Source organism: Drosophila albomicans, chromosome 3 (genome assembly GCF_009650485.2).
Source record: "Drosophila albomicans strain 15112-1751.03 chromosome 3, ASM965048v2, whole genome shotgun sequence".
Lineage (NCBI taxonomy): Eukaryota > Metazoa > Arthropoda > Insecta > Diptera > Drosophilidae > Drosophila > Drosophila albomicans.
In genome coordinates, this window is record NC_047629.2 from 42,321,541 (window position 1) to 42,342,002 (window position 20,462).

Sequence of the window (20,462 nt, forward strand, 5' to 3'; positions counted from 1 at the left end):
CATTCAATTCTCTAAAAATGGTCATAAAAGTAGAAAAAAAAATTCTATTCCTTGAAACTCCTTAACTCCTGGCTGTAACACAAGTGAAACTGATTCATTTCAGACTAAGATCTGTGTAGTAGTTAATCATAAATGTGGAATAAAAATAATTACGCCCCTTTTGCTGGAGTCATCAAATTTGTTGTGGTAGCTGCTGACCAAACGGGGGAAAATGTGTTTCATCAGAAGCACGCACAAGGCGATAATAATCTAACTGCTCCTCAGCTCCCGAGCTGCACAGTCTCCGATTACAGCAGTATTATTGCCATCTCACTCTCACGTAGTCTATTGCTGTCCTTGTCTCGCTTTTATTGCTTAATTGTTTGTTTGGGTTCTGTGGTCTTGTTGTTGTTGTGAATTATGAATCGTTTTGTGTGTGTTTCGATTGTGTAACAGTGCCCAAGAACAGTTATGCTACCTTTCACTGCGCCATAAAAACAACCAAAACAAATAATACATCCCTGACAGATCCTACACGCTGATAACTCCCATTTCTCTGCTACTCGAATAAAAAGAAAGAGATGACCAAAGAGAAATAAACGAATCATCTCGTTGTGTTATTTTATCACCTGTGTCACTTTTATTGCTTTCTCCTGTGGGCAACCAGACAACTGGCAACTGATCGTGACAGATCAGCGATCGCGGTTAGTTTATTGCTTCCTCTAAGCAAACTGTCTCCTCAACTGGCGCTTCAAATCGGAGCTGCAACTGGAAATGAAACTGACACTGGAATTGGAATTGAAATTGGGATTGAAATTGGGATTGAGATTGCGATGGGATACGAACATTTCAGATAAATGTTTTATGGCTTCCTACTGACGAAAACGAATCAATCGATTATCGAGAATATTTATCTAATATCCTTTTCAGTATTTTTCTAAAAATTGTGTACAAAATTCTTTGCTGTAAGTTGCTTTGGCTGACAAAATGATATATTTTGCACTCTATGGTATATTTTGAATGTAGTACAGTATCAATATACCTAAAATAGCTTTTGGTATGTATTTAGTATTTTAGTGGTATTAATATCGGTATATTTCTGATTTAATACCGCAATATTATTATTTATTCAAAATGGGAATTTCAGTGAAATGTTTTATGGCTTCCTCCAGACGCATACGAATCAATCGATTATCGAGAATATTATTAAATCCTTTGCTCTAAGTTGATTTGGCTGACAAAATGGTATATTTTGCACTCTGTGGTATATTTTGAATGTACTAGTACTGTAAAAATATACCAAAAATAGCTTTCGGTATATTTTTGGTTTCTTCGGTATATTTTGAATGCAGTAATACTGTAGCAATATACCTAAAACACTCTTCGGTATATTTGTAGTATTTTTGTGGTATATTGAATCGGTATATTTTAAATTGAATACCAAATTTGTTGATGTTTATTCAAAATGGGTAGCTGGTATCTCATAGTCAAAGTTTCTTAATTGTTTTTATCAAGAATAGAAAAATCCTTCGCTATATCTAATCTACAAATCTACAAACATTTTAAATAGAATTACAAAAAAAAAAACACACAAATGATGATGAGGAAGTGTAATGTATTGATCTGAAGTTTTTTTTTTCGTTATTTTGCTTAACTAATTTAATAATCATTCGAATTATTAAAGATTTCACTAACAATTATTTTCTAATGAAGTTCTTCAAAGTAGTTTAAGAATATTTGAGGAAGCCCTTAGTTTATTAAGTTATTTTTTCAAGCTGTGGATTATGATTTTCAATTGCTTTTTGTACTTCTGTATTGTAAAACTTAAAAATACGCTTCAAATAGCATAAACAAGAAATTTATATTTAAAATGTTTATATATTTTGTATAAAAATTTAGAATACAAAACATAATATATTTCATGTTGATTTCCTCGTCATATTGTTTTAAGCTACTTATCAATCGAAATAGTTGCTTGTATAGTATCTGATTCATCAATAAAGTTGGAAGTTGTAATTCAAATATCAAGATTTTTGTGTGCATAGCATCTTTATTAAAAATCTTAATAATATTATATTGTGACTTGAGATAAGTATACATAGAAATAAACTCATCATACTTGTACATTTGATGCCGATTTCTGGATGTACTTTAATATATTTATACACAGAAAAACTTTAATCACGATTTTATTATATCAAAATTAAACCAAGGAGAGAGTATAGTGTTTTAAACTGCAGATTCATTAAACTTTCTGGTCTAGAGGTATATTTATTTAATATTTCTTCCAAACATAATCGTTCTACCACAATTAATTAGTTAATTTAATGCCAATTTAAGAAACATGACATCGATCTTTCGTCACGTGTCTAATAAATTAATTTGCTGATATGCATGGCTATTATAGAAGCTAAAACTTGAGCTGCAGCTGTTGCATTCTTGCACACGCTTCGCTGAGAACAAACGTGTTATCGCTTTTGGTTTATCGATCGATCGTGGGCGTCTTCAAGTTGGCCTAAAGCGTTCAGCGGCCTTTTCGTATTTGTTTTGATTTTTCGCAAATCACGTTGTTTTGCTGCTGCTGCTGTTGCTTCGGCTATTTGAAATGGACGCCTCGTGTGTCCGAGAAAACGTGATGGATAACAGGCAAGTGTTGTCTCCTTCCCTCTCCCCTCCCTCTCTCCCTCTTTCTTCCTCACTCAGTTGTGTGTTGTCTCTTGACCAGTTCACTCTCTTTGCGGTTCTTCCTGTGTGTGTGTGTGTGTGTGTGGCAGGAGGAGGCATAAGAAGCAAGTGGGGGAGAAGCAAGGGGGGGGGAAGTGGGTGGCCAACTGATTAGAGAGAGGCACTTGCATACGTGCCGGCGACTGCGAAACATTCCATTCATAAACTCATGCAACAATTGGCAGTCGACTCCTGACTGGAATACACATTTTGTGTGTTGTGTGTGTGTGCGATATATTTTTTTGAAAAACCGAAACCAAAACAGAAACCGAAACAGAAACAGCAACTGAAACTGAAACCGAAATGAAAACTCAAACTCATGTCGAATATAGTAGAAGTAAGTTGTAGGTCCATCAACAGCCGCAGCACGCACTCGACTCGACTCGGCTCACGCACCTTTATATGGCAATGCCTGACTGACTGACTGACGGACTCGACTGTCTGTGACTCCAAAGTGGTATGCTTAGAGGGGGGTTGGCACTGTGGCGCTCCGCACGCAGCGCATTGCATGTCCACGTCGCAGTCGCAGTCGCCACGTCCACGTCCACATCCATGGCCATTGTCCTCGAGGCATCCACACGCATCAATTTCCGACCTACGCTCGCCATCAACAGCAACAACAGCAGCTTCAGTCACCAGACCCAATTTCAATGTCTGGCCGGTGTCTGCACGTGGAAAACGGGGGAAACGTGGCAGCGTGGAAATGTGCTACCCGAAAAAAAGAAGAAGAAGAACAAACCGGAAACGGCTCAGCGTTTCACGTTCACGTTCGATTTTTATGGCGACGCTGGCGACTCTCAAACTGGCAACTGGCGTTGAATTTTAGTTCCTCATTCATTGTCTACGCCTTCACCTACAGTCCACCCACACACACACACACACACACACTCACATCCCGCGGTTGCCACTTGGCACGTTTCCTTTTTAAAATTCACAATTGCCGCCAGCGACGCGTAATTGTGGGAGAATTCGCTACGCCAACTTGTCTGCTTCTGCCTCGCTCTCACTCGCTCCCTCTCTCTGCATCTATCTCTTTCGCTCGCATCCCTCGACTGTCCACGAACTCTACAAGAAATCGATCACGTTTCTACACATGTTCCAGTTACGTTACGTTGCGCTTACGTAATGTCTTTATACCAACCGCGAGAGACTCGAGACGCGACTCGAGGATGTGGCGACAAAACAAACAAACGAAGCCAGTCATTGGGTGCTCCAATTAGAGCTCCACAGCAGTCAATCGATAACCAAGCAAGCTCCCCAACTCAACTTGCAACTTGCAACTGGCAACTTGCAACTGGGAACTTGCAACTGCAATTTAGCGAAAGTGCTGCAATTACCTTTAAATTCCCATTAGCTTACGACTGCTCCAGCTTACAGTTGCTTCATTTTCCACATTGTTAGTTTTTCACATGTTTTCCACATTAATCGAACATTGCTGGGAAAATGGCTGGGAAAATCGTGAATTTAGTACGCAGGATATTGCGTCAAGTTAACGTATAAATTAAGAGATTATGAGCACAGGATATTGTGATGAATTTACTTAGTAAATTTTACCATAAAAATGATGAACTTATGAGACGCGATTCAACGGAAGTAATATATATATGACCATATTTTAGCATAGGTTCGCTTCATACATAATGATAATTAATGGAACCTTACGATTTTACCATGAACGATACGTATGCGTAATATATATTTAACATTAACATCCAATTGACAAAATGGTTAATATTCATATTTATATTCATATTAATGTATCAATTACAATATAATATGAAAATAATATTTATATAAATTTTAGCCTCAAGATCTAATGTACTTCAATATATAAAATATATTTTATTTACACAATCCTCAGTCTTAATTCAACATGTGTTCTATTTATTCGCTACAAATCTGTTAATGTGGAAGATAAATTATAGGAATTTTTAGAAAATAATATTTTCTATAATTGTTTCTCATATTTAAAAAGATTCTTTTGAATTTAAAAAGCTAAAATCTCTGATGCATAATATAATATGAATCAAAAATACAATATATATGACTTAAACTTTATTCTTAAGCAGTCATATTTATAATACAGGTAAACAATATATTTAAAATGAATTCCTGCTAAGCACAGGCATTAAAAAGTAATTTCTTTGTACACAAAAATCTAATTAAAGCGAGTGAAACAAAGCATTTCCAAAGGAATCCAACGTAGAAAGCATATTTAAGTCATTCAGGACATTCAGGACACTTGCCAAACACTCTGCGACATTTTATTAAGTGTGTGCGATGCTGCCTTTTGAAGGTGACAGACATGTTCGAAGCGAATTGAAGCTTTCGCCAGCTGCAGAACAAAATGGCTGCCGACCGAAAGACTTTCACAATTTTGCGGTCGCCCTTTAGGCCATTGATGAAATTAAACAATTTCTGGGATTGCTTGAAAATTATTATAAACGCATAATAAAAGCGAGGCGAAAAAGTAAAACTCGTCGGTCTGCTCGGTCGCTGTCTGTGCGGGTTCGGAATATTAAAACGCCCCCTTCTACTACGCTACGGTAGAAACCGATTTGTTGGAAGGCAGAAGAAAAAGCCCTGATATACAGGTACCCAAGTGCCACTCCCCCTCTCTGTCCCAAGTCCACAAGCTGCTGCTCCTGGCAAAGGTTCGGGTTCGCTGTCTCTGCCGCTGCTTTGGGGCTCAGTTTGTTGGCTTTGGCCTGTTCCACCATTGGCATTTTGTCATTGGCATTTCGGTCACATACACAAACACACATAAAAAGCGAACGACAGACAAAACTCCCACATATACATGCAGACACATAAGCATTGCGCGAGAGCGAGAGACAAAAGCAGCTGAAAGAGCCGCTAAACAAATTCCCAAATGTGTAAAGAAGTAAACTAATTGCTGCGCGTGACGCAGCTCCAACAACAAAGCTGGGTATCCACTAAGTATATAATAGAGTGAGAACGAGAGAACAACGCAAGCAATGCAAAGCAAATGCTGCATGCGCAAGCGAGAAAGCAAGCGAAACCAGTTTTAGTTTACGTCTGCACGTCCACACATACACACACACGCCGACAGACATTTATAGAGTTGCGCTCTTTTGCTCAGCGTATGCTGCTCTTTCGCTCGCACACACAGTCGGGCTCATTTGGTATGCGCGCTATGTTGATTCCGATTCGACGGCAGTCACGTCCCGCCCATTTGCACGCACACACACTCAACACACACACACACAGGCATATACAGACACCCGCACAGCAACGGCGAAGCGAGAGAGCTTGCGGCGAATTGGAGCGTGAGGCTGCTTAAAATGCTACTGGTGCGCCCAGTACATGACCAGGCGTAGTGTCAGGTGCTCACACACACACACATACACACAGAAAGACACGCATGATGCTGGCGCCGCTGCTGCTCACGTTCGTTTAGCCGACGTCGTCGTCGTCGTTTTCGTCGTTGTCGTTGTCGTTGCTCGTTCGCTTCACTTCGTGTCGAGTCAAAGATGTCACCCCCAAAAATTGTCTAGCTGTGTGCGTGACAAGCTCGCTCGCTCTCTCGCTCACACTCGCTCACTCTCTCCGACTTGCTGGCTCGCTCTCTGCTGCGAGTGTGTTTATTGTAAGGGGCAGCGCTGCCTTTTTTTGCCTTACTTTGGTTTTGTTCGTGACGTGAACGTGACTCTGAATTATTCTGCACGTATTCGTCGCCCGCAACGGACGTACAACGTACAACGTAAGCACATCACATCACATCACAGCACTCTCGTGTGGCGCGCTTCGTTCTAGTTCTTCACGTTACTTTCCCATCGTCATCGTCGTCATCATCATCAGCGCTGCAGTTTTCACGTACGCTGCCCGGCCGTGCAACTGTAACAACCCGTATCCCGTATCCGTATCCGTGTGTGTGTGTGTTTGTGTGCGTGGCACCGTGGACGCCCTGTGCGTGCGTAATTGGCGCCCATTTGTTTGCAGGCCGCGACGCGCCACGACGTAACGCAACCCGTACCCGTAACCGTATTCCGTATCCGTTTTGCCGGATTCCCAAATCGCAATCGCAATCACAGTGCCAACTGCTCAGTTGGAAGCTGCAATTTTCGCCGAGCGACGTGCCAAACGCGTCTGACGTGATCCGTGCTCGACCAAAATAACAAAAAAAAAAAAAAAACGAAGAGAGAGAGAAAAGAATTAACTGGCCAAAAGTCGATAGCTCGCTAATTTGAATGCCAATCGAAGCGCTGTCTGCTGTCTGACTGACGCTTCCCGACGTTAGTTTTCCGTGCGTGTTACGCCCACGCTCCGTGACTTTGTCTACGTGTGTGTGCCTGTGTGTCTGTGTGTGTGTGTCTGTGTCCAAGGATAATTGAAGACAGCAACTGACACGTACGCGTGCTCCAATTGCCAGACACACAACAAAAGGATGCGTCGTTGACCCCCAAGAAAAAGTGTGCCAAAAAAAACCCAAAACCAAAACCAAAACAAAACCCAATCTCTAAAGTGCAATATTGGATGAGAAAATGTGCCAGTTCTAAAAGTTAAAGTCTTCCAAGTGTTACACGCACAACATTTTTCCACTTTTGGCAACCGAGTCGAGAGCACTTTTGTGAAGCACAGACATGATGCCCTATCAGGCGGTGGCCATGGACTATGCCGGCTATCAGCGGCAGCCAACGCCAGGTCATCCGGGCAGTCACATGATCGGCTCCCTGGGCATGTCAGCGGTCCCATTCACGCCCTCGTGGATGGTCCCCGCCCAGGACCTTTGCGGCATGTCCCCGTACAACAAAATGCCCAACCAACATCAGCCGGGCGCACCCGGAATGCACTCACAACAGCAACCCATCGAACCGGGGTTAGTTGACACGGGGTAAATTACAAACCATACTCGTATATAGCAAATCAAGTGTCGTAACTAACAATGGTAGCATTAAATAGGTATAGGTAGCATTAAGGGCAGCTCTCAATATTGATAAGTTTATAAGAATTCTACTAAGAAGCGAATCATCATCTATCTTAAAGCACCCAAATAAATAGTTCAAAGACTTAACTTCCAGGAAACAAATATTTTCATATTTTCTTCTCACACTCTCTATATTTTATTTTCTATGTAAACTTATTAAATTAATTTAACGGAAAGGCTTAACAATTGACGAAAAGTCTTTTCCAAAGTCGCCTTCAAAAGTCTACAATAACTTTTAAAAGATTTGAAAATCGTCTCTCTACTTTATTTCCGCACCTTATAAGAATGTTATTACTATCTTGTACCAACATTGTTTATGAATATTATAATATCTTCTTTAAAAAAATATCGATATTTTGACATTTTTTTATAAAAATCACTTTCAATTAATGCTAATTATTAAAAATTTATATTTAGTTCAAAATCTTTGCCACTTTTTTTATTTAAAGTTTATATCGTATCAAAACTTCTTTGTACTTATTATAATACTTAAGAAAATTTGGAAAATTTCTAAAGAAACATATTGAATTCTTGCTAATTATCATATAATAATAACACATTGCATTTTTTCAACATCTTTGTCATAACAAAGATTTTATATTTAAAATTTCAGTTGATATTTATCATGTTTTATTTTTCGCTCATCTTTCGCTTTCAATTTGACACATTTTGGAACACTTTTTATGAGTGTTTTGTCAACATTTTTTATTTGACTTTTTTCTGGGAATTACGATTACATAATATCAGCTCTACAGACAACAGTTAGAGTCATCCCGCTGCGTCTTGTGTGTGTCTTGGCAACAAAGAAGAACTGATAAAGCCATAACGGTACTGCACACAGACCATAAACAATGGCCTGCTAGGAGCACAGTTCTTATCCTTTTATGTTGACAGTCTTTCTTGTGTGTGTGTGGGAAAACAAAAAGAAAATCACTGCAGTCGCAGTTTTCTTTTCACTTTCTTACCCTCGTATCTTGATCGAATGATTTTTGCGTTTGATTGGCAAAAAATCATGTGCCAAAAAACCGCAATATTAGGGAACTTGTAATCCGCTTTGGTTCTTAATGCGATCAGACGACAATATCAAGCGCTAATCCCCAAAATACCTTTACAATTCAATAACATTCCCAGCCAATCAAGTGGAAACAAAACAGAAGCTTTCACACAGACACGTCGCATGCATAAGAACAACTTTTACCTCCACCGCAGTCAGACAAGCAGAAGCTTTGAAAGCTCACCAATACACAGACATCTGGTCAATTTGCTAATGACGAGCAATTTATACGCCCGTTAGCGGTAAAATTGCAATTTGTGTTTTTTTTTTCTGTTTTCTGTTTGTGTGTGCGAAATTAAAAAGAGCACAAGAATCATTTATCAAGGCGACACCTTTGACATCGCCTTTGACTGACGACAGTTAAGGGATATCACGTCTTCGGGGCTAATTTGAATGCTGTTTATATTGATGTCCGGAAGATTGATGCTTTCGAATGTTTTTTTTAGAGAAAAATGTCATGTAATTTCGCACAGCGGAACGTGTAGCGAATTATTTGGCAAATTGCTATGCGTCTATGTACATACATAGTGTAGATTCGTTTGGGTTCTAACAGTTTCCACGCACATTTCCATAGGTTCTTTGAACCAGGCATTTTTATGTGGAAACCAGAGCCAGGTACTTAATAATTTCATGGGCAACACACACTCATCTCAGATTTAAACAAACTAATTAAAGTTTTGTTATTCGGAAAGCAAGTGGAGTCTAAGCTTGTAAAGAAGTAAAGGCAAACAACACAATAATAACAAAAAAACACACAAAAAAGGCAAAAAACTGGCTTGGCCCGTGGCAGACGCATGTTGTACGGGTTTCAAGTCGCGCTCTTTACGCCGGTTTCATTTTAATTATCCAAAATATTTTTATAACCCAACGACGTAGTCTCAGATAAGCATCAGAGATGAGCAGCAGCTCTCGAGTAATCCCCACCAGAAATGCGTTGAGCGCGCAGAAGCCGCCGCGACTCAAATAAAGTTACACAAAACGAGGCTCGACGCTTGTGATGAGCACATTTACAGATGCCCCACAGACATAAAAATAAATTTAAAAGCCCACAAAATGTTGCCAAGCCAACGCAAAGATCACTTAGGGCATGGGAGCAGCCTTAATACTCTGTAAATTTGCGTAGGCAGCGGCTTCAAGCTGATGGGAAATATCTGCAAAATGCTAAGGGAAATTTTCGAGGGAAATTTATATTTTGGAAGTAAAACGTAAAATACTCTGTAGAACGAAAATGAAAATTCCCAATTAACAGTGATTCTTAGAGATAAATTATTAAAAATTTAGGAATTTGCATTAAGTAAATACAAATACAATATTCAAAAGAATGAAAATTTAAATTTCCTATTAACAGCATAATTTAATAGGAGTGATTCTTAGACATAAGTTATCTTGTCGTAAATTTTCTAATAATTTGCCTATCATTTTTTTTATAGAGCTAAAGCTTTTTCTGTAGTTTCTATTAAAAATATATATTCATCAACTACTCATTTCTGTATTTAAGATTTTGTATACTTTCCCAAGTTATTCAAGTTATAATACATTTAATACTCAACCAACAAGTTATTTTTGTTACCAAGAATATTTAAGAAAAACTTCTTGGTTCAACTTCTTTAAACAATAATTGATAAGATAAGAATATGTAAAGAAAACTTCCAAGTTCGACTTCTTTAAGCAAAAATTGAAAAGTTCATTAAAAAAAACACACAACTTGTTACAAAATCAATGAGCTTCAAACATTGTAGAGCACTTATAAATTTCACTACAATAACGAAACGTAAAATTAAAAAATGAAATGGGGGAAAACAACGAAAACAAGAACTGAGCGAACGAAAAAGCCGACGACAACTGAAGATGACAACAAACTTAAATTATGAACGCTTAAAGCACAAGTTTCTGACGAAGATGATGGCCAGATGCTTGTGATCAGATAGCAGACGAACTGACTCCAAGCTAAAAGAGACTTGGCGGTGTTTTTGGCCTTTTGTGGCTTGTTGCAGCAACAGTTTTGCTGAATGAAAAGTCTGTGCATTAAAGGGAAATAAAAACGCAGACCGCGACCTCAAGTCTGAGATCGAAATCAGAGTATCTGAGAGTCGGCATCTGTAATGCAACTTTGTGAGGGAATTGAGAAAGAGACAAAGTCTGTTCGGAGACAATAATACAAATATCAACTTGGCAACTAAATGGACAATGGAAAATCTGTAGCGCATTGAAAATGAGGCAATTTTTCTTTAGCTGGTGGCTAGAACCGATCGTCAACTTGACTGTGAGAACAATATTGTCATAGCAAAGACAGAAAGAGAGAGATAGAGACTCGACTCTAGGGTTCGCCCTCGTTCCACTGACTGTTGAAAGACTGACAAATGTGCGGCAATTTGTTTGGACTGACACCATTTCATCACAATGAAGCATAGCGGATGGGGCAACAGTCAAACAAATTGCCAAATTGTCTACGCTGACAGCTCGCACGACAGGTGAGAGTTGACAAAGCGAGGGAGAGAGAGAGACAGGGGGGGAAAAAGAGAGGGAACTTTGTAGGATCCTCTTCGGCCATTCGTCAGTGTCTACTTACAGCTTATATCAATATTTATTGCCACAAATTGTTGTTAATGTGTCCATTTGTTTGCCTCTCTTCGCTTCTTCTTCTTGCAGCATTCTTGAGCTGCGCAAGGAAAAGTCACGAGATGCTGCACGCTCGCGACGTGGCAAGGAGAACTATGAGTTCTATGAGCTGGCCAAGATGCTGCCCCTGCCGGCAGCCATAACCAGCCAGCTGGACAAGGCTTCCATTATAAGACTGACCATAAGCTATTTGAAATTGAGAGACTTTTCCGGTCACGGAGATCCGCCATGGACCCGCGAGGCATCGAGCAGCAGCAAACTCAAAAGTAAGTAACGAAGTTATATTCTTAATTTTCAAATAAATAATCTAAGTAGTACATTAAATAAGTTATAACTTAAAATTGAAGAGGAATAAGCTTACATATAATTTTCCTCTTTACTTACCATATACACATGTTTTGAATTTATATAAATAAATTAACAAATTTATAAATATAAATATAAAATAAATAATAAAAGAATATTATAATTAGTGAAATATAAAAGAAGGATAAAATAATATAAGAACATAAAACTATCTTTTCATAAATAACTTAGCAAACTACTAATAGTAATACTTATAAAGTCAATAGATCGATTCCTTAAGAAGGTATTAAGAATATACATAATTATCTTTAAAATGAGAATCAATAGTTTATACATCATTTTCAAATTAAGTTTTAAGTCAATTTTTCGCTTTAAACATAAGATCGTTACCAAAAAAATGTATTAATTATGTAATCATCCTTAAATTAAAGATCAATATCTTATTCTTCTTTTTCCAATTAGGGTTTAAATCATTTTTCGGCTTGAACATAAGATCTACCTTATTATTAATAATACAATTATCTATAAACTTAGAATCATTAGAGCATATTTTATTTTCCAATTAACTTTTAAATACATTTTTCGGTTTCAACATAATATAAAGCAATTCAAGTGACTTATACCATACAAAATACTCATAAAGTTATTTAATTGTTTTACCAATGTTAATAGTTATTTCTATTTTTATGAATATTTGTTATAAGCTTCAAATTTATTAAGTATACTTTTTATATATTTTTGATGATTTACTAGTTTTATAGGCTCAAGTTGAAATCAGTTTGAAATATAAGTAAATTTTGCTTATTTATATTTATCAATTTTTACTGATTCAAAATTGACATATTTTAATTTTACTTGAAAATGCTTCAACAACTTGAAATAGTTTCGATGATATAGTGACAGATAATTGATCTCATTTTTTACTTTTTTTTTAAATCAATTCATAATATAAAAACCAGTAATAGAAATAGGTTTGTTGTAGTCAAATATAAATATTAAATATTCTATTAGTGTTAATATATTTTATTATATTATTTGTTAGTCTTCTTTCCTCAATTTTGGAATACCTCAATTCTCTTTTCATTCACAATATTCATGATCTAATGAGTCTTTCCTCTACACAAAATATACAAAAAAGTTATTGTCTCTGTTGCCAAGTGAATAAGTTGGCTGTCTTATCAAGTTTGCTCAGCGAAGTGAGGCCAAAATTGTAAGTGCAGTGAAATTTCCGAGCTAATTTGCATTGACGACTGTACTTATCATATATTATACGTAGTACAGTAGTGTGCGTAGGTGAGGCAGCCATATTGGAAGCCATTGGCGAAGCGGGGAGCAAAGTGAACGGCAAAGAATGAGCAATAAAACCGAAAGCAGGAAACACATTCAATAAGCGGGGAGCTTTACTTTTCGGATGCCTTCAGTGAAATCAAAATTTGTCAACTTTTCTATGCCAAAGCAAAAAACAAAAATGAAAAATACAAAATACAAAATACAAAAAATATGCGCGCGCACCTTAAAAACTGTTTAAGCCAAGTTGACAAGCGACCAGCAATTTATTGGTATTATTTTGTTTTGGGCTTTAGGACTGACGAGAAGGTGTAGGAGGAGGAGAAGAGATGGAGGAGGGGGTGGAGGTAGGGACGTAAGCCATGACGATGGGGGCCTCGAGTTGCCGATTTGCATAAAATATCGCTATTAAGCGTAATTTATTTTATTTGTCGCGCATGCGCAGCCATTTTTTTTTTATTTTGTATTTTGTTTTTTTATTATTTGTTGTTGTCGTTGTTGTTGTTGGTTTTGCTCACGTCACTGGAGCATTTTTATTGTCATAGTCGCAATTGTTATTGTTGTCATTCATTTATTTATTTACTTTGTAGATTTTTTTTGGCTGTAGTTGTCGCTGTCGTTGCTTTGGCTGTTGCTGTTGCTTTGGCTGTTGCTGTGTCATGCGAGTGGCTGCCATTGTGGAATTTCAGAAGGCCAATCAAAGGGGCCACACAAATAGTTAGCCAGGTAGACAGTTGGCCAGCTAACGCAGCCAATTTCAGACGTAGAGCCCATTAAATTTAACTAAATGCGGTTCTACGATTAACCCATTTCGGCAGCTATCGATTAAAGTCGCTGACAATCGCAAATGGTCAACAGCTTTCACAATTTGTCGAGGAAATTAACAGTTTACGATGATGTGATACAAAGTTGTTTAGTGGGAAGACTTGGAGTGTACATAACTATTTTTTGAAAGAAGTTTAATCCTAATGTAATTCAATGTTTGGATTTACCTTATTTATTTTTTTCGTAACGTTAATAAAATTTAGTATTTACCTTAAATACTGTATATATCTTTTGGAACAGAAGTAACTAAAGGTTAAGATTCGATTTTAAGTTCAGAATCAACAATATTTCATAAAATATGACAAAATACAAACAAATTTGATCTTTACTCATATCAAAACCACAAAATGGCATTACATTTCAAACAATCAAACACTTTTTTCTAAGATAGAAAGAACGACATATAGATCTTATTGATGTTAAAAGAACGAATATAAAAAAAAATACTCAAAAAGTTATTTAATTTTTGGGCACTCTCCTTTCTGTAAATTAAATGTAGTATTTAATACTTTATTTAATATAGTAGCCTATCGCATTAATTCCTATAGATGTCAAAGAAAAGCTCTACTTTTGAAAGAAATATAATGCATATTTAAACAGTCCTTTCCAAAGTTTTAAATATCGGTATAGTTCAAAAAATATAAAAATCTTGAATTTTAAAATTCTGTAGAAAGTTTGTTCAAGTGTTTATATTAACTCTAATTTATTTTAAAACTAGCTTAATTTTAAAAACTATATTTACTAGAAAAGATTTTTCATTACATGCTTTTCCGATTTTTATCTCTTTAAAATCAGTAAAAGGATTGTTTCAGATATCATATATCAAATATTAAGACTATGTTGATCTAATCAATATTTTTCATTACAAGTATATGTGAAATATTTCTGAGACTCCTCAAATTCTGTTAATATTTGAAGTGTTTTTATAATGTTTTTTCTAAAATCCAAGATTAATCATATCGTTTATGCCAAACTCTTTAAAAAACCGAAATTCAAAAAGCCAATAACAATTTCTTGCCCAATTTCCGCTGTCGCTATGCTTTTAAGTTAACTTTTGCAATTTTACCTTTAAGACTAAACATGGAAAACCCAAGCAAAGTGTTCGCCAGTGAAAAGTGCCAAATGTTTGTGGAAGACAGCTTGAGGTGGCAGGCAGCATTGTCAGCGATTGTCGATTGTCGCGTCATGGATTGTGCATCGTTGGCCACGTCAACAACAGCAAGTTATTGTCACGTCAAAAGCTTTCCAAGTAAAGTGAAGGCAACAGCCAAAAGCATGACCAGGGCTACCACTTGCAGTATTATATATATATGTATATAGTGCTATAGTCTGGCAAGAGAAGCTATTGAATGGCAGCTGGCAGAGGCCAAAAAGGTAGACAAGGCACTAAAAAATAATCCAAAATCAATGGGGCGTTATGGCAATAGGGGAGGCGTATAAGAAGAAGAAGAGAAGCGGGGGATTGGCTTCCACTGAATTGGATTATTATGCGAAACTAAACCCAAAAAAAAGGCAGCAACAAGCTGCGGGCAATAAAAAGCACTTCAATTTGACCACAGCCACACAAAAAATAAATATTAAGCCAGCAAAAAAAAAATATCAAATATATATACATATATGAGTATTTGAAACCAAGAAAGGGGGCAGCTCCGAAGGTCATTAAAGAGTGAGAAAGAGAGAGAGAGAGAGAGAGAGAAACCCCTCCCACAATGGGCAACACATATGGTCAGCGGAAGCGGAAACTGTTTGCCAACTTAGCAGGCATTGAAATCGCTGGGGATTTGCCACTCGCAATGGAACAAGAGAAGGGTATGAGGAGGGCATGAGGGGGAGGCATAGAACGAGACTAAAGCGATTTGCACTTGTGCGAATTATGACCTGAAGTTGGTCAGCAGCTAGCTCAGGGTTGCTCTCGCTTCCTCACCCTTCACTCCCTTTCCCCTGCTCTCAGTCTGGTTATAATCGTAAAATTCAATAATTGAATTAAATAAATATGCTCAAATGGGCATCAGCTGAGAAAATATTGAACTCAGTCTCCAGCTTTATGACTCTCTCTCTCTCTCTCTATGACACTGCGGTTCTTCGCATTTTATCCTCGCCATCATTTATGGCTTTCCGCCCAGTAATAACAACATTCCATCCACTGGTCAGTGAGCAGTAAGAAGTGAGCATCCATGACTAGCTAATGAAGCTGCAAGGATGCGCATCAGCTTGATTGTTTCTTGGCGGGTTACGAACACCAACAGCGTCAAGATTTATTGCTCAAACTTGTAGCAGGTTTTAACAACTTATGAGAATATAATATTAAACATATTGAATTGACTATTTTATTGTAGAAACATCTTTGATATGGTTTCACAAAAACTCTTCATTTTCGATAGAATATATAATGCTTAAAAGCTTAGAATTAGTTATTGGTTATCAGTTATTTTCTTTTCAAATTTACTTAAAATCTCTAATCAGTAAGTAACTTTTTTATTTTAGAAAAGCTAGTTTGATACAAAAACTAAATACTCTTCAGTTTCTATAGAATACATCTTGCTTAAATCTTAAATATAAGAGTTGAAATTTTCCGAGATCTCTTTAGAAATTTACTTAAAAATTCTACTCAATATTGTTTCGATATTTTCCCAAATTTATATTATTTATTCCAAGATTGCAATCCCTTCCTGAATTGCCTCGAAAGTTTAATACATTTATAGTAAATAATATTAATATTTTAATTATAGTTCTCTTGTGTAAAGTTATATTTATTTACATAAATAACTTAAAAAAATGTCAATATTTTCAATGTGCCTTTATTATAATATTTCATTTATTTGTTTATGGTTTTGTTAAAGTTGACAGGTTGTCAGTTCTCAAAATGAGGTCCAATTCTATCAAAACTAGGATCAACTTACCCAGCTATAGCTGATCATTATAATGTTGCATACCAAACATTTCAATGCATTACATATTCACCAAAAATCTAAAAAAGTTGTATTTTAGACGATTCTTATAAGCATAAGTATTAATACCATGAACTAACTTATTTGGCAAAAAATACAACATATATCAACGAACAAATCTGCAAACTTTCCTTTTATATAATGGCAGTTTTTATAAGCATACTTTTTTATAGAAGTAAGATTATAAAGAACCTCATCTAGCAATACTTACAATAATATTCTTAATAGAAGTTAGTTTACTTTTATTCATAAGATTATTCATAATATTAAATTAAATATATTTCCAAATATTTTCATTTTTAGAATATTTATTCTAGAAATTAAAATTATATTCATAATACACAATACGTATTTACACATTTATAATACAGGTTACAAATATACACAATTACTTACTTACTTACTTACTTACTTACTTAGTTACTTACTTAGTTACTTACTTCCTTAATGATAGAGTATTTGAAATGCGGACAAGCCACGCAAATTCTTTCAGCTTGTGTTCACAAGAATATTTCTCGGTTGTTTGCCCAACACTCATCAGCATTCGTTTTGTGCTCATTTCCAGGTGCAGCCATTCGACGCAGTCCCGCCGTTGATTTGTTCGAGCAACATCAGGGCACCCACATACTACAGGTAAGCAAAAGAAGAAGAAGAAGAGAGGGAAAGAGAGTATTGAAAAGAGAAAGACAGAGGGAGATAGCGAGTTGCAGCCATGTTTAGACTGTTTATGCAAATGTCTGTTTAAAAATGGAATTTATTTTACTTTCAGTCGCTGGATGGCTTCGCTTTGGCAGTGGCAGCGGATGGTCGCTTCCTGTACATATCGGAAACGGTGTCCATCTATCTGGGACTGTCGCAGGTGGAGATGACCGGCAGCAGCATATTCGACTACATCCATCAGGCGGATCATGCGGAAATCGCCGAGCAGCTGGGTTTGAGTTTAACCAGCGGCGGGGGCGGAGGAGGAGGCGGTGGCGGTGGCGGTGGCAGCAGCGGTAGCGGTGCAGCAGGCTTGGCATCGCCAACATCGGGCGCCTCCGATGATGGCAGTGGCACACACGGTACGAACAATCCTGATGGTGAGTCGAGTCCGAGTTGTTGTTCCGTCTAAACCTAAACTGATCTTTAGTCAACCTATGATCAGCCAGTTACCCAAGACTTCATCACTCCACTATCAATCCATAGAATCTTTTAACTAACTTTTCAATATCTTTACAGTTGCTGCCTCAATGACGCAGGCTTCCACCAGCGGCTACAAAGGCTATGATCGCAGCTTCTGTGTGCGCATGAAATCGACGCTGACAAAACGTGGCTGTCACTTTAAATCCTCTGGCTATCGGGTGAGTCTCGTTTATCCTTCCTTCGTTCCTTCCTTCCTTTTACATAGTATTTCCCCACTCACTCAGTTTGTAAGCTCTTAACGGTGCCATGTAGTGTAGTGTAATATAATGCGACGTTTATCGTAGATCCACGCACGGTTTTACTTTTTATTCTTTTTTTTTTGTTTTCTATGATTTTTTTGTTTTTGTTAACATTTGTTATCATTTCGACTTTTGAGTTCGTAGTGCTGCTAACCTTGTTGACATTTTGTTAGCTCGTCGGGGCGTTAGACTAAACTAACCTGTTCTGTTTTGGTTGAATTCAGTCAGTAAGCGATAATTGTGCTTTTATTACGTATACGTATTACCATCCCATCCACTGCTTATCTACAGGCCAGCGATGCAACGAGCAATTGCAACGGTAACAATAACAATGGTAAAAATGTTAAGAACCCGGCCTCAAACTATTCGGTACGTATCAATTGAAATCAGTACGACAAATGCAAATGCAAGGCAAACAAAAATTTATCATTTTTATCAAATTTTGGGGAGCAGCTGCCCCCGCCAAAAAAAAAAGAAAAAGAAAAAAGAAAACGCAGTCTTTTATTTTGAACAATTTCGGCCATATTCAGTTTGATCCCAAGTATCGTAAGGCAATGCAAATAAAACTGATTTTAGATTGATCAGTATCGAATATGAACACGGCACTCAGACACACTCACGACTCTCTCAGGCGCAAAGGGTCCAAGCTTTTTGAATTTAAGGCCAACTTCATCATCAACTGCAGCCTCGCTTCATTATCAGCAATCGTCAATCATCATTATCAACTTCATGTTCATCATTAAACATCAGCTGCCAGCAGACAGCGCTTTTGTCAGTTTACCGAGAGAGAGAAAGCTTTCCAAAGCTAGCAGCTGCAGCTAAGCTGTCTTTAAGCTGGCTGCTATAACTAAGAGTGCACTTACAAAGCTTACAAATGGCAACCACCTCCCCGTAAGCTGACAAAAGCTGCTTGATAGCCGCCATTTATCCTAGCTCTTAAGCTCTTATTTCTTTCTCTTTTCCACTCGATCGTTTGCATTTGTGCTAAATTGCGAGCTTTTCTTTTTGTTCCCTTTGCAGGTTGTGCTACTTCTCTGCAAGCTGCGTCCCCAGTACACCTTCTCGCACACCCGCAAATCGCAGCCGCCCCTTCTGGGCATGGTCGCATTGGCGATTGCGCTGCCGCCGCCCTCAGTCCATGAGATTCGTCTCGAGTGCGATATGTTTGTCACCCGCGTAAACTTTGATCTGCGCGTTGCGCACTGCGAACCAAGGTAAGTCAAGAGAGAGTAAAGCTATTCCTCAACGATCTTTATTCATTCCGTTACCTACTTTACAGAGTTTCGGATTTGCTGGACTATTCACCCGAGGATCTCGTCAACAAGAGCATGTATTCGCTATGTCATGCTGAGGATGCCAATCGCCTGCGTAAAAGTCACACAGATTGTAAGTAGCCACTTTGCAGGGCATTTTATATAGGAATTGTTATCCGTCTGCCCGTCTGTCCGTGTATTTCTACTTCAATTATACACTCATTTTTTAAGCTATCTTTGTTAAACTTGACAGAGAAGCGTATTCTTTATGTAGGCACTATATATGTTAAAATTAAGGAGATTTAACAATTATATCTTATAGATAATATAGGAATGATCGCTAGAAGGTCAAGTTTCTTTATGAAAAGCTTAAGCTACATTTTAAACTTACTTATATTACCCAAAAAGTGATAATATTGCTACTAACAATTTTGCAAATCATTTTATAAAGCAATCGCATTCCGCCTGCCTGTCTGTCCATCTGTTTCTATTCCAGTTAAACACTCATTTCTGAAGCTATCATAGTGAAACTTGGTAGAGATGCGTATTACTTATGTGGGAACAATATATGTTAGAATCGAGTAAATTGAGCAAGTTTATCTTAAATTAAGTTTCATTATAAAAACCCCAATTTTAAACTAACTTATGTTAATAAAAAAGTGATATTGTCTTTACCCAACTTGCTTTAATCCAGATTATGAAAAGTGATAAAATAAGAAAGATAAAATACTTAAAAAAACAATTGAATTGAAAAAAAATAGAATTGACTAGATTAGGAAGATAGGAAGATTAGGAAGATGTCTATATAAAAAACGATATTAACTTCTGATATATTTATTTATATATATTTATTTATTTCTTTATTTCAATATTAATTGTGATTTTCCTCAATTCCTGTAGTGATCGAAAAGGGTCAAGTGCTGACTGGCTATTATCGACTGATGAACAAGAACGGCGGCTACACTTGGCTTCAAACTTGCGCCACAGTTGTTTGCAGCACTAAGAACGCCGATGAGCAGAACATCATTTGCGTTAACTATGTCATCAGGTAAGACTCGATGGATAACTCATTTAAACAGTAACTAATCCTATACTAAT

The 20,462-nt window shown here is 37.2% G+C and overlaps 1 protein-coding gene across 2 annotated transcripts in view; it reads left to right on the top strand.

The window, feature by feature from the left end:
- Nucleotides 1-20,462, top strand: part of LOC117567048 (protein trachealess) — a 41,289-nt gene that overhangs the window by 18,473 nt on the left and 2,354 nt on the right. The window contains exons 1-8 of one of the 2 annotated variants that reach the window (XM_034246770.2): nt 6,356-7,543; nt 11,355-11,590; nt 17,256-17,323; nt 17,460-17,751; nt 17,909-18,030; nt 19,132-19,325; nt 19,391-19,497; nt 20,265-20,412. In XM_034246770.2, coding sequence (XP_034102661.1) covers nt 7,308-7,543; nt 11,355-11,590; nt 17,256-17,323; nt 17,460-17,751; nt 17,909-18,030; nt 19,132-19,325; nt 19,391-19,497; nt 20,265-20,412 — 1,403 coding nt within the window. In that variant the 5' untranslated portion in view covers nt 6,356-7,307. Of the gene's footprint in view, nt 1-6,355; nt 7,544-11,354; nt 11,591-17,255; nt 17,324-17,459; nt 17,770-17,908; nt 18,031-19,131; nt 19,326-19,390; nt 19,498-20,264; nt 20,413-20,462 lie in introns of those variants that run through there. The other variant, XM_034246766.2, reaches the window with a different exon arrangement.